Below are 12,539 nucleotides of genomic sequence, written 5' to 3' on the forward strand. Positions count from 1 at the left end.
AGACTGCAAAAACTACTGGAAAAAAGCACAGCTTCACACAGATTTGATATCTAGTTCCAGTCAGGAACAGCATGTACTAATCACATGGTCTCATTTATACGGTTGCTTTCGTTGTCAGAGTGTGATGTCTAAAATCATGAGCATGCTTTTTATTTCCAAAGCACCCCTAGAGTGCATAAATGTCTTTACACACTCCACGAAGCGCACAAAACTCCGACTGCACGGAAGACAAGTGTGGGCAGCAAAGGGAGGAGGAGGTGGAGGAGATGATGGAACGGTTCCTTATGATTGCTACAGGCGACATTCTGCCCTTATTTACTGAATTAAATCCTTCTGATTGGCACATAGGTGTTAGCCGATCATGCATGCAGGAGCAGTGTTGCAGACAGAGCTGGCCTGTTCTCTCTCTGGCTGTGATGACTCCACTGCAGCTGCAGCCGCTGAGCTTCACAGCCTCTCTCTCTCTCTCTCCTGTGAGTCTTGACAAGACGATAGCTAGTGCAATGCACAAAAAACACAGCCTAAGCAACTTTAGTCCTTTGAGAGTCAAACTCTAACTTACTTTACTATGGGCATCCACCACAAAGTGCATGATGGTTCACATTTACAGTATTCACAGTGGGGGTTAGATACAGTCCGCATACAGATGAAGTTCTTCAGCAGCAGTCCACTCAAAAAATTTTATTAAAATGTAAATTTTAAATATTTAAACAGAATAAAAAAATAACAGTATTTGTATTTTTAAGTGATCTATTCCATAATTAAAAATATATTCATTTAAAAAAAAAAAGCAGTTCATTGGGACAGCTTGCAATTTATTTATTTACATTTATTTATTTTTTTTTTATACGAAGTGACTTGCAGTGCATTTGACAACACATTTTTGTAACAGCAAGCACATACCCTGGTCTTATTGCATTACTCCAAAAGAAAGTAACAATGTGCAAGTTATTTCATCAAAATGAAATGACTTGCTCTAATAAAATTTTAGTTGGTAACTCAAAACTTAAAAGAGAAAAGACAAATGACATTTCATTTTTGAGAAAAAATTAAAGTAAAATGAGAGAGAAAAAAAATAAATAAATAATCACATTATTGAAGTGAAATGATTGCTACACCACTTCAGGTTGACCCAAACACTATAAAACCAAGTGAGTTAATGTTTAATTGAGAACAGGCATCTGCATACTGCATCTAACGTCAGTGATTATAATGGTTTCTATTTGATTTCAATGCTCGCAGTGCGCAAATAATGATATAAAGACCTCTTATACGCCAAAAGATCAAGGCAAATTTGATTGTTCATGTCATGACCCCTTTAACAAAAAAAAAAAAAAAAAAACTTTAATTTTGACAAAAACAAGAAAACTTAGGCAAGTCCTCACATTCAAAGGAGACAAAATGAAAGCACATTAAAAAAAATGCTTGCTATTTGGTTGCAAAAATTGGTTGCTAATGTAATTTTGTTTACCCAAAATACTGCACAATTTTTATTTATTTTTTTAATCTACAACAAACAAGTACAACATTGAGCAAATAAAAAAAAAAGAAAAAATGAAAGCAAAATAAGAAGAAAATATGCTGAATATTCTGTTCCATAAAAGCACAGAAATAACTACAGAAATAAAACCGTTCCTAATGTTGCTTGATAATGTTAGGAAAAAGGACCAGCTCACAGCAAGTTCTGTGCTCAAAAATAGACAAATCTTAAGTGTACAGTATGCATGTTCCTCTGATTCTCCCCTGTTGTCAGGGCTCTTTTCTCAGAATCCTAACACCAAGCACAAAGCCTCCATTTTGATTTGCTCACCTCTCTTCGCCTGCAGGTCATGATGTTCCTGCTTTTCCGTCAATTTAAGCAGGGCGGAGAAGTGTGAGAGGAAAAGGGGACAAAAGAGACACAGATTTCAGAAGAGCACCACCTCCGTGACTTTTCAACCACCTCTTCTCTTATACCCCCTGCCAGCAAAGAAATACCCAGTAACCTCTGCCTGCTCTCTCCTTCATTTCCTCCTTTCCCAATCTTTTCAAGGCCCACCACTCTTCCCATCGGAACAGGGAGAGTGTGGGAGTCTAACAGGAACTTTTCAGTTGGAGGTTCGGGCTGTCAGCTCCCTCGGCCCTCCCGGGTTCCCCCAGGGTGCATTTACCCTCACTGCAAGTAACGCTCTCTTCATCAGTAGCAAGATTTCACATTCATAACAGGTCTCAGCTGCCAGTACCGCTAGGCAGGACTTTTAAAAAGCATTAACTAATAACTCTTAGGTTGTGAGGGGTCCGTGTTCTATTCACGCAGGCTCTTTGTTCATCAACCTTTGATTCTGTTCTCCTGTGAGCACCTCCTTTATGTTAAATGGAGTCGAGTGGGAGATTGAACATGCCGCAGATTTTTAGATCCTGGTGTATACATGCTCTCAACTAGTCCCAAGGACTTGTAATTGATGTGGCATCTCCAGCTGTGCGCCTTTGCTATTGTATCCAGCTGATATACTGGTCTCGCTTTCCCATAATCCCCAATAACATGCATTCTGGATTCTTTAGACATGGAGTGGGAAAACCTCACTCTTATCAGAGACTTTTTCCTCATGGTTCACCTGTGAGGGGGTTCAGATGAGCTCGTGCACAACAAAACTCATTTTATTAATCAGTAAGTACAAAAAAATCTAAACATTTAAAATCAAGAAAATATAAGAATAGTATAAGTACTAATAAACAGTCAATGTGTTAATAATATGTTAATAAGCAACTTGTTAATAATGAGAATTGGTCCCTATACTAAAGTGTATGTGTATAATAAGATGTACTTACATATACCGTTTGGGGTAGGTAAGAATCTTAAAATATTTGAGAAAAGTCTCATGCTCATCGGGGCTGCATTTATTTTATTAATAATATTGTGAAATATTATTACAACTTAAAATAACAGTTTTAAAACAGTTTAAAATTAGTGCTGTCAAATCGATTAATTGCATCCAAAATAAACGTTTGTGTTTACATAATATATTCGTGCACACTGTGTATATATATATACACACTGTTCTTTTTATTTGGTAAAACATGTATGTGTTGAAACGGCTAATAATAAAATGTGACATTCTGTAGTTTTGTCTCATATTTATCTTTTAATCATATTTGTAAATGTCTTGACTCCACAGCCAACAGAGCAAATTTGTCTTTACTGTTCCAATACTTTTGGAGGGCACTGTATGTATATGTATATGTGTGTATGTGTATATGTGTATATGTGTGTGTATATATATATATATATATATATATATATATATATATATATATATATATATATATATATATATATATATATATATATATATATATATATATATATATATATACACACACACATATATATACATATATATACACATATATATATATACACACATACATATATATATATATATATATATATATACACACATATATACACACACACATTTAAGAAATATATGTAATATATATTTATGTATAATATAAATCATATAAATATGAATGTATTTACAGTATATACACATGTAAGTATTTCTTTTATTTATTTAGTCATTTAGCAGACGCTTTTATCCAAAGCGACTTACAAATGAATTAATTTCTTAAATATATACGTGTGTGTGTGTGTGTGTGTGTGTGTTTATGTATATATATTAATATAAACAGTACACACAAATATATTATGTAAACAAACTTTTATTTTGGATGTGATTAATAGCGATTAATCGATTTGACAGCACTATTTACAATGTAATTTTATACTTTAATTTTATTCCATAATCATTCAGAAATCAGTCTAATATGATGATTTGGTATTTTAGAAATATTTATTATTATTATCATCATCATCATCATCATCAATAATGCTGAAAACAGTTGTGCTACTTAATATTTTTTTGGAAATGTGATACTTCTTTGTGATTCTTTGATGAATAAAAGACTTTAAAATAAAATTTTTCCCCAGTTGTCCGACTTCATAAATCTCACAAAATTGCTCAAATTAATTTGACCTTGTTTTAAGAACACATTTCTTTTTTACTATAAGAAAAAGATGCAAAAATAATGCAAATACCTTGTTTCCATTTCTCAACGATGAACCAATAACCAGCAATTTTGAGAAAAATTGTCAGATGTTCCAAGTTCCCATTTTCCAAAAGCAGTTTCTTGAGGATTATGAGTGACGACACCCTGATACCAGAAACAGCATCCTCATGGGAGAAATGTAACATCTAGCTGGAGGCACCTGGCTGGTTCTGACGAGAACACCTCTAGGCCGTTAGAAGGTCTTGTTCAGCAGTAATGATGAGAGAAGCCGACAGAGACAACACTTACACTACATGGCCTTAGATCTGTTAGACAACTGCACTGCCTCAATCAACTAGAAGCTAAAACTGACACCGAAACATTGAGATGGGCTTCACAAGTCCACTGGTGACCATAAATGCTGCACAAAGTGATCTCAAAACTATTGTTTTCACCCAAGTAAGGCTAGATATCGATTATATGGTGCCGTGCTGCACAGATGAGGGTCACGTGATGCTGTAGATAAAGATCAATTCCTCTCTTTTATGGCCAGTAGAAGGCTCATTGGCTCTATAACCATTCGACTGCAGAGTAATAACGGAGTATAAAGTAGCTATCATGTATGTGAACATCCAGTGGAGCATTCGTACTTCAGCTTTTTTTTTACTAGAGGACAATGACAATACTATCATAATTAGGGTACAAAGTACAAATTAAGGCCAATGTTAATTTGTTTTTAAGCAATAGTGACAAATACTATGTTGCTGTGGGATATAGCAGATACACTACCGCTCAAAGCTATTGGTTCAGTAAGATCTTTTGTTTAGCACCAAATCATAAGCATGATTTCTGAAGGATCATGTGACACTGAAGACTTTAGTAATGGCTTCTTAATATTCAGCTTTGCCATCACATAAATAAATTACATTTTAAAATATATTAAAATAGAAAACAGTCATTTTAATTCGTAACCATATTACAAAATATACTTTTCCTCCCCATTTACACTTAAAACCTTTTTTTCTTTTCTTTTTTTTTTACATTGCAACACCCAAACATTTGGACCCTTTCTACAGCATGAGGGTAAAATTTCCTCACAAACTGTGGGACTGACTTAATTTGTCTGTTACTCAATTGTAAAAATAAAATGATCAAACTATTATTTTTCTTAAACTTATGGTATTTTATGATAGCAAGTTTACCAACAATAACTAGCTACATTAACTGCTATTAGGCAAAAATTTCATTTACACTAAACGTGCTACCCTGTTACTCATTCTAGCTGTTTTGTTTAATAAATTTAGTTTATTTCATGCATATTTCTAGGAAATTACACATATAAGGTTTCAAAATGCATTTAAAAACATCTAAATGTTTGGTAGCAGGGTTGCCAAAATGGCAAACATCAAAGTAATTAAACAGAAAATAAAACCGATCTTCTGACATTAGTTTGAACTCTTGATGTTAACAATTTGTTGACAAATAAAAAACATGTTTTTAAGAGTTTCGGTCCTTATTTTGTACCATATTCATGGAAAGTGCCTGATACTAAAGAAGTACATCTCTACTGTGATAGAAGGGGAAAAGGCCATGATGACTGTGAAAGGACAAACACACTTCAGACTCATGACCGTGACTCTCCAGGGAGAACAGGATGGTGTATTTGAGTTTGCGTCCTCATTCAATTTCACATATTTACTTAGAGCGAGAGAGCTTCTCCTGGTTTTTTTTTTTTTCCTTACTGCATACTCCCTCCTTCTCTCTAGGGTTCTTAATGTTTGTCAGCTTCCATCAGTCTTCTTCTGATGCCTTCATGCAGACACACTCCCCTATTCTCACAATGTCTTTCACTCTCTGAAGCTTCTACCCTCATTCGATACGGCCTCCAGGCTCTTGACACGGCTCAACTTCCTGACAGTGATGAACATATCCTGATATCATATAAAAGCAGCCCTCACAGAGAGGAGGCACTGCAAACAAAAGAAAGAAAGAGGCACTGCAAATAAAAAAAAACAAAAAAACAAAACGCAAACGGCAAGGCATGGGAGGATGACACTGAAAGAACTAAATGTTCAGCGAGCATGACGACTTCTTTTAGATCTACATTAAACTCTGCTTACTCAGCAGGGGCCTTTCAAAACCAGCAGGACAGTGCTAGAAAACATAATGAAACATTCATGCTTATATTTAATCACAGAGAACTGTTAGAACCAGGAACGTAGCCTTGGCTCCAATCGTTTCGCCTCGTTATGCCCTGCGGTTTATAATTGAGATTACTTCTAAAAGAAACAGCCCATTTCTTTAAACATCTGTCCAGAATTCTGTTCTTAGCATTTGAAGATTTCTACAATGGCCAACAAAGCAATTCACAACATGCAAGAGCTACCCATGGTGTTACAGAGCTTGAATGTGAGGGTTTTTTAATAGCCAGAGACTGTGGCGGACCACTAACTAAGTGTATAGGCACAGGCATACAGGATTAAATTACATCATATTTACAGAAAAACAAGCTATTAAGACATTTTATGCCCAATCCAATCTCTACCCCTTAGTTTTGAGCGTTCACATGAAGGGTGTCTCCATTTCTCTTTTGGTTGGAGGGGTAAGGGGAAGGGCTCTATAGCCCTTCAAATGAAAATATTTTGGGACCACACTTGAGCATATCCCGGCTACATTTTTGGCATTAATAAAGATTTTAATGAAAATAATTTATTATATGTTACATACATACATACATACATACATACATACATACATACATACATATACATATATACATATACATGTATATGTATATGTATATACACCTATACATATACTAACCAGTCCAAAAATGTAACATTTAAACATTGTCAACAACAAACAGATCAGTACATGACGAGGTACTGCAGAAGAGCCTCAAGAACATCAAGTATTAGGGGAACAATTAGGCTGTGTCTAATTATTGTCTAGTGTTTACAGCCCTGAGCACCTCAAAATTCCAGCTCTACATACCTGTATAGGGTGAACAAACTAATCTACCTGGTAAATAAAAGGTTTTGTATTCAAATTCAAAACACACCCGTCAATAATTTTCTAGGTGCGGTCGGTTAAGGTTCATCCCACGCAACTGGTTTTGGTGATATATTTCTGATGTGCAACTCTATAACTAAAGTGATAAGTAATGAGAGTACTTGTTTTTTCATGTACCATCTGAAACTGATCCTGACAAAAACTGCTCAAGCAGACTGCTGTTGCTATGGTAACCTCCTCAGGCGAACACGTCTCGTCTAATTCTAACTAACTTGTAATCTAACTTCAGAATCATTGTTAGAATCTGCTGTATGCTGTTGAAACATACTTAAATACACATTTCTAAGATTCCCAGAACATCTTGTATTCCTTTTGGCCTTAATTGTGAGGGTCAGATGTCTCAAAACACCCCATAACTCACACCTTCACCCTGCCAGTGCACTAGTAACTCGCTGTGGATAAAAGAATCCCCTAAATGACCAATTGGTAATTAGTAGTTGTCTTCCACCACTACTTCTGATGTCCACAATCCTGATCCAGATCTCTGGCAAACAACAAACCCAATAACCCAGATGTGCAAATGCAAATGGATGGCATAACCACAGTCCATTATTTGAAGAGTTAATTAAATCTTGTGGTGGCGGTACTAGATAAATTGGCTATTTGAAGATGCCTAATAAAAACAAGGGAGCTCCCAAGCCCCAAAGGAGAAGAGCGGCCTCCCTCCTGCTGAGCACAGCGACAGTAACAAGTGAGCAAAGGAGAACGCGATATAAAAAAAAAAAAACAGAGACAGAAAAATAGTGCAAGTGATCGTGTGGAAAAAAACATGGTGTGTTAATGCAGTGAAGACGAGAGAGCGAGATTAATCAAACATGGAAGGAAGACGGAGCCTGTAAATTAAGGCAGCAGGAGAGGTTTGAACTTCGCGCATATCCTGGAGAGCACTTCATCAGTCTTCATTAAAAACAGGCAGGCCGCATCACAGCTCAAGCTCCAGCCATGACGCTAGCAGCTTGAAGTGATTCTCTGAATTCTTCCGAGGCCAGGTTCTCTAGTCACGCTTGAGAATGCCGCCCACAGGGTAATTGAGGACTTTCCTGATTGTAGAGAGCGCAAGGTGCGTAGAAGCGGAAAGAGAAATAATGGGGTGGAATGACAGAGTCGGTGCAAGGCAATTTTCGGAGATGTTCTGTCACAAACTTTACTCTGGCTGTGGGGGAATTTAGATGAGAGAAACACGAGTGAATGGACAGCAGATCTTTCCTGGCGAGGAAAAAAAATAATCTTGAAAGGTATTTAAAGTCATGTTGGAGCAATTTTTAAGATTTGTGCACAGGGCAAGATGGGAGTGAGATTACGCAGAGTGAGAGAGAGAATGTGCTAGAAAAAACAGTGAAGTGGTCGAAAAAAATGATGCGGAGCTTTAAAAGCTTTAAAAGCTTCCCTGACGGCCAACTCTTCAAAGCTTAGCTGCACCAGGATACATCTGTCTCCCCTAACACCACACACACAAAACCTATTGAGCTGCCTCGCTGCCTACATAAACAGCATTCAAACTGAATGTGAATCTCATAATTAAGTCTGTTTACATGCACTTTAAAAGTTTAATTTCAGACTAAAACAAACAAAAGTCCATAGAAATATCAATGTCAGGTACATTGTCAGAAAAAAAAGTGCAAAAATTGTACCTTTAGGGGTACAACAGCTGGTGACTGGGGCAACTTCATACTCGTATATACCTCCATACAGTGTGTTTTAGTACCTTAGAACAGTAATATGTGCCTTTGTTACTACTATGAATCTTTAAAGAGCAAGTAACAAGCTGTTATACATTTTTGCACATTATTTTGAGTGTGCAAATGCTTTAGTTTGTTTTTCGTGAAGTCGGACTAAAGGCTCAATCACACATGCATGATAATCATAATGATAACAATAACTATATTAGTGCAGACAACAACACACAGTAATGTTCTGTTTATTTTTGTCATCGCCTTTAAATGTTCAAGCCATTTAAAGCCCTTTCACACAGCAATCCCGGTTAATTACTGTAAAATTGCCAGAATCAGTTTACTGGTAAATACACAAATGTGCTGTTCACACAGGCAATGCCGTTCTGGCTTTTTACCAGTAAGAGACCATTCACACATCAACACCAAATACTGGTAAATTCTGTGATGTCAGACATCAGAAATGATCTTTAAAAGCTGCGCTGTTGTCTTTAGTCGCCCACATGAGTAGAAGCAGCACTTTAATTGCAACATCTGTCGAATTTGACAAAATTTTTGAAGTCTGAGTGACAGGCATAAGGCGATGATCAAACAGAATGCGCTTTGCTCTTATATCCACGAGATGCACATAACAGTACTCCGTTGCAGAGCCGCAGCACTGATGAATTGAAAAGGCGGCTGGGTCTCGAGCATAACACGTTGAAAAAGCAGCGAGACGTAGTGCAGTGGTGTCCATTCAGGGCATATTTACATATAAAAACTAATAACAAAGCAGCAGATCTCACTGTAAACAGCACAGAGTAATCACGTCATCTCCATAAAAAATGTATGATTGGCCCAAAGCAGACTTCGTGAGCACATTTTGACTTTTTACGCGCTCATACAGGTTCTCTCATTCTGCGCTCACACAGAGCACATTACTGGTAATTTACTGGTAATGATACAACAACTCATACTGGTAAGAAAGAATTACCCACTATTTTTGAAAAGGTCCTGTTCACGCATTCTCTCTTTACGGTAATTTACCAGAAAAGACTTGTGAAGGGGACTAATGTTTTAAATTGTTCAATAGCATGTTGACTTTCCTATTCTCAAAGAATTAGAATGATTATTAACACTTCATAGCTATCGTCCTTGACCAGAACAGGCCCTAAATAATGTGACTGTAGTTCAGCTTTGTCCAACATGTAACTCTGCATGCTAGACAAAAAGCGCTCCGAAGGGGAAGCTTGACTAGCTAAGCAACACGTTTACATCAAACTTGTTGCTAAGCTAACAACATGATGCTCTATTAAATCACGGAAATAATATTAATTTTCATGTCAAAATTAAAACTTTTTTATCTTATTTCTGAGTGTGTCACAATGTATTCTGGGGTTTCCTTCCTGCAAAGGAAATTGTGCATTAAGACTTATGATGCAGCATAATTAATTGGAACATTCTTCATGTCACATGCCTTTGATACCTTAAAGGATTAGTTGACCCAAAAATCTAAATTCTGTCATCACTGACCCTAATGTTGTTCAAAATCCATCCCTGCTCTTTCTGTTACATCTCAATCACCTTCTTTTTCACCCAGTCTCCCGAAGCTGAACTTTGATTAATAGATTATTTTCATTTTTGTCTGTCAGTGAAGAAAGCAAACATTTGGTCCACTAATATTTATATGTATGTTTTATGAATAATTTTATTAGAATATTAGAAATGAAGGTTACCAGGAAAAACATACATACCAGGAAAGCTACGCAACTAAAGTTTATTAAATTCACTCACAATATTTGCACATTTATTATTAATCTTACGCTTAATATGCTGTAAACGGCTCCGTTAGCGTTTCTTGTCTCATCACATTGACAATTACAAATTACATGAATCACATACAGTAAATTATATATTTTTAATTCAAAATATGGAAATTAGATCAAGTTTATTATTTTGAATCCCTAATTAATTCTGCCAGTCATTTACTATTTCTATTGTAAAACAGTTGTCAAATATTAAGTCATATTTCATACATTATAACCATCAACTGAAGCGTCGGTCTGGAATTCATGCTTAGCTCACCTACATTAATATGATTGGACATCTTCAAACATTTTGACATTGAAGTTAATGAGAAAGCCAATTATCTTGGTGTTACGCAATAGCCCTGCAGCACAAAATTACAGGACTAATTTATACAAATTTTATTATATACAAAATAAGGACCTTAATGCCATGCATGATGGTGAGTAAAAGTTGACAATTTGAATTTTTTGGGTGAAACCTTCCCTTTATAGGCATCTCACTAGTTTTTACAGTCTATGTCCTTGTTTCATCCCAAATAAAATGCAGCATTCTGAATACTCTGCGATTAAAGCAAGCAAAACAAAGACAGATTCTCTTAATAGTCTCCAAAATTAATTTCTGAAGATGCTTACAGGAAAAGCTCCTTCCCTAATGGTTTATGTAAACACATTTATTTTATTCAGGCTGATTAAGTGCAAACACTCCATGACAACTTCTCTCATCAGCACCCCTCCCTTCCTCTGAAAGCGGCACATCAGAAAACAGTGAGGTCTGCACCCTTTATCCGAGAGTGCCATTAGTGCCATTACTTCAACTCTGATCACATTATGCTGATAAATACATATTATACATGCACGTTACCATCTATGGTCTAACGTGACTCATCCAGTGTGTTCAGGTTTATGTGTGGGAGATTAAAAAATGGGAATTAAAAAAACTCAAGATCAAGATCTTTTAGCTCCAGCTCACTCAAGATCTGATCAGAGCCTCCGATGGCAGCCAGCATGACGGGTGACAAGACCGTGAAGTGTCTGCTGCTCAGATGTGTTTCAAAAGAACAACACATTTAACAGGGGGAAAAGGAATCCATAGGTTCCGTCACGGAAATAAACTTCCCATCTGATCGCTTACTCTATCTCAGTTTGTCACGTCAGGCTTCCCGTGCTCTTGTCATGCCTGTTTTTTTGTTTGTTTTTTTTCAAAGGAAGTTATCCTTTTTGGCATAGTGAGCTCTGACCAGGAGCGTAGCTGGCATTATATGAGGGCAAGGAATACTGAGCCTACAGAATATTAATTAGATGCTGCCACATAATTAATATTCATGTGCATTTAAGCTGCATTTTATCTAAAGGAATTGACTGAAGACATGACATTTGCTCTAAAAAAAAAAAAAATCTATTTGACCAGCACACTATTATAACACCACACAAATTTTTCAGTTTATTTCTGAAACCACAGCACCTTTAAAAGGTGCAACTGAAGCAATTTCCAAAGGTCTCCACTGATCGCACTCATGCTGCCCCTGATCGTTTATTAAAGCACTGTTGTCGAGAAAAGGCTTACCTTGACCCCCCGGACGCGGAACTCCGCTAAAGCTCGGCTCATTTTGGCAGAGGCCGCCGGCAGATCCTTTCCACTGGCGATGACTTTCACCAGGAGGGAATCGTAATGAGGGGAGATGACAGCACCCTGGAAAGCAGAAGCGCTGTCCAGCCTGATACCCATGCCCTCTCCACTGCGAAAGACCTGCCCAAGAGAAAAGAAAAAGATGGTCAGAATACAGATTTAGATTACATGCTGGAGGGACTGCACTTGAAAGAGTCAGGATTAAATACTAAAGACAATATTTTAAATGCCCTTTTTGTATTTTGACACTTTGCCTTGACTTAACACCTTTGTTTTATTTTTACACATTATTCTACACATTATTTTCACACTTAAGGAAAAGTAATTTAAGATAACTAAAAACAGTCTATAGGT

General features: G+C 36.6%; 1 protein-coding gene across 1 annotated transcript in view; it reads right to left on the reverse strand.

Moving 5' to 3' along the window:
• LOC306862830 (pyruvate carboxylase, mitochondrial-like) overlaps positions 1 to 12,539 on the reverse strand; it is a 130,897-nt gene that overhangs the window by 38,687 nt on the left and 79,671 nt on the right. Inside the window, exon 10 of the mRNA XM_079405844.1 lies at positions 12,123 to 12,305. Within this exon, the coding sequence (XP_079261970.1) occupies positions 12,123 to 12,305 (183 nt within the window). The remainder of the gene's footprint in view (positions 1 to 12,122; positions 12,306 to 12,539) is intronic.

The sequence above is a fragment of the Barbus barbus genome (assembly GCF_936440315.1).
Source record: "Barbus barbus genome assembly, chromosome: 43".
NCBI classification, from domain to species: Eukaryota; Metazoa; Chordata; class Actinopteri; order Cypriniformes; family Cyprinidae; genus Barbus; species Barbus barbus.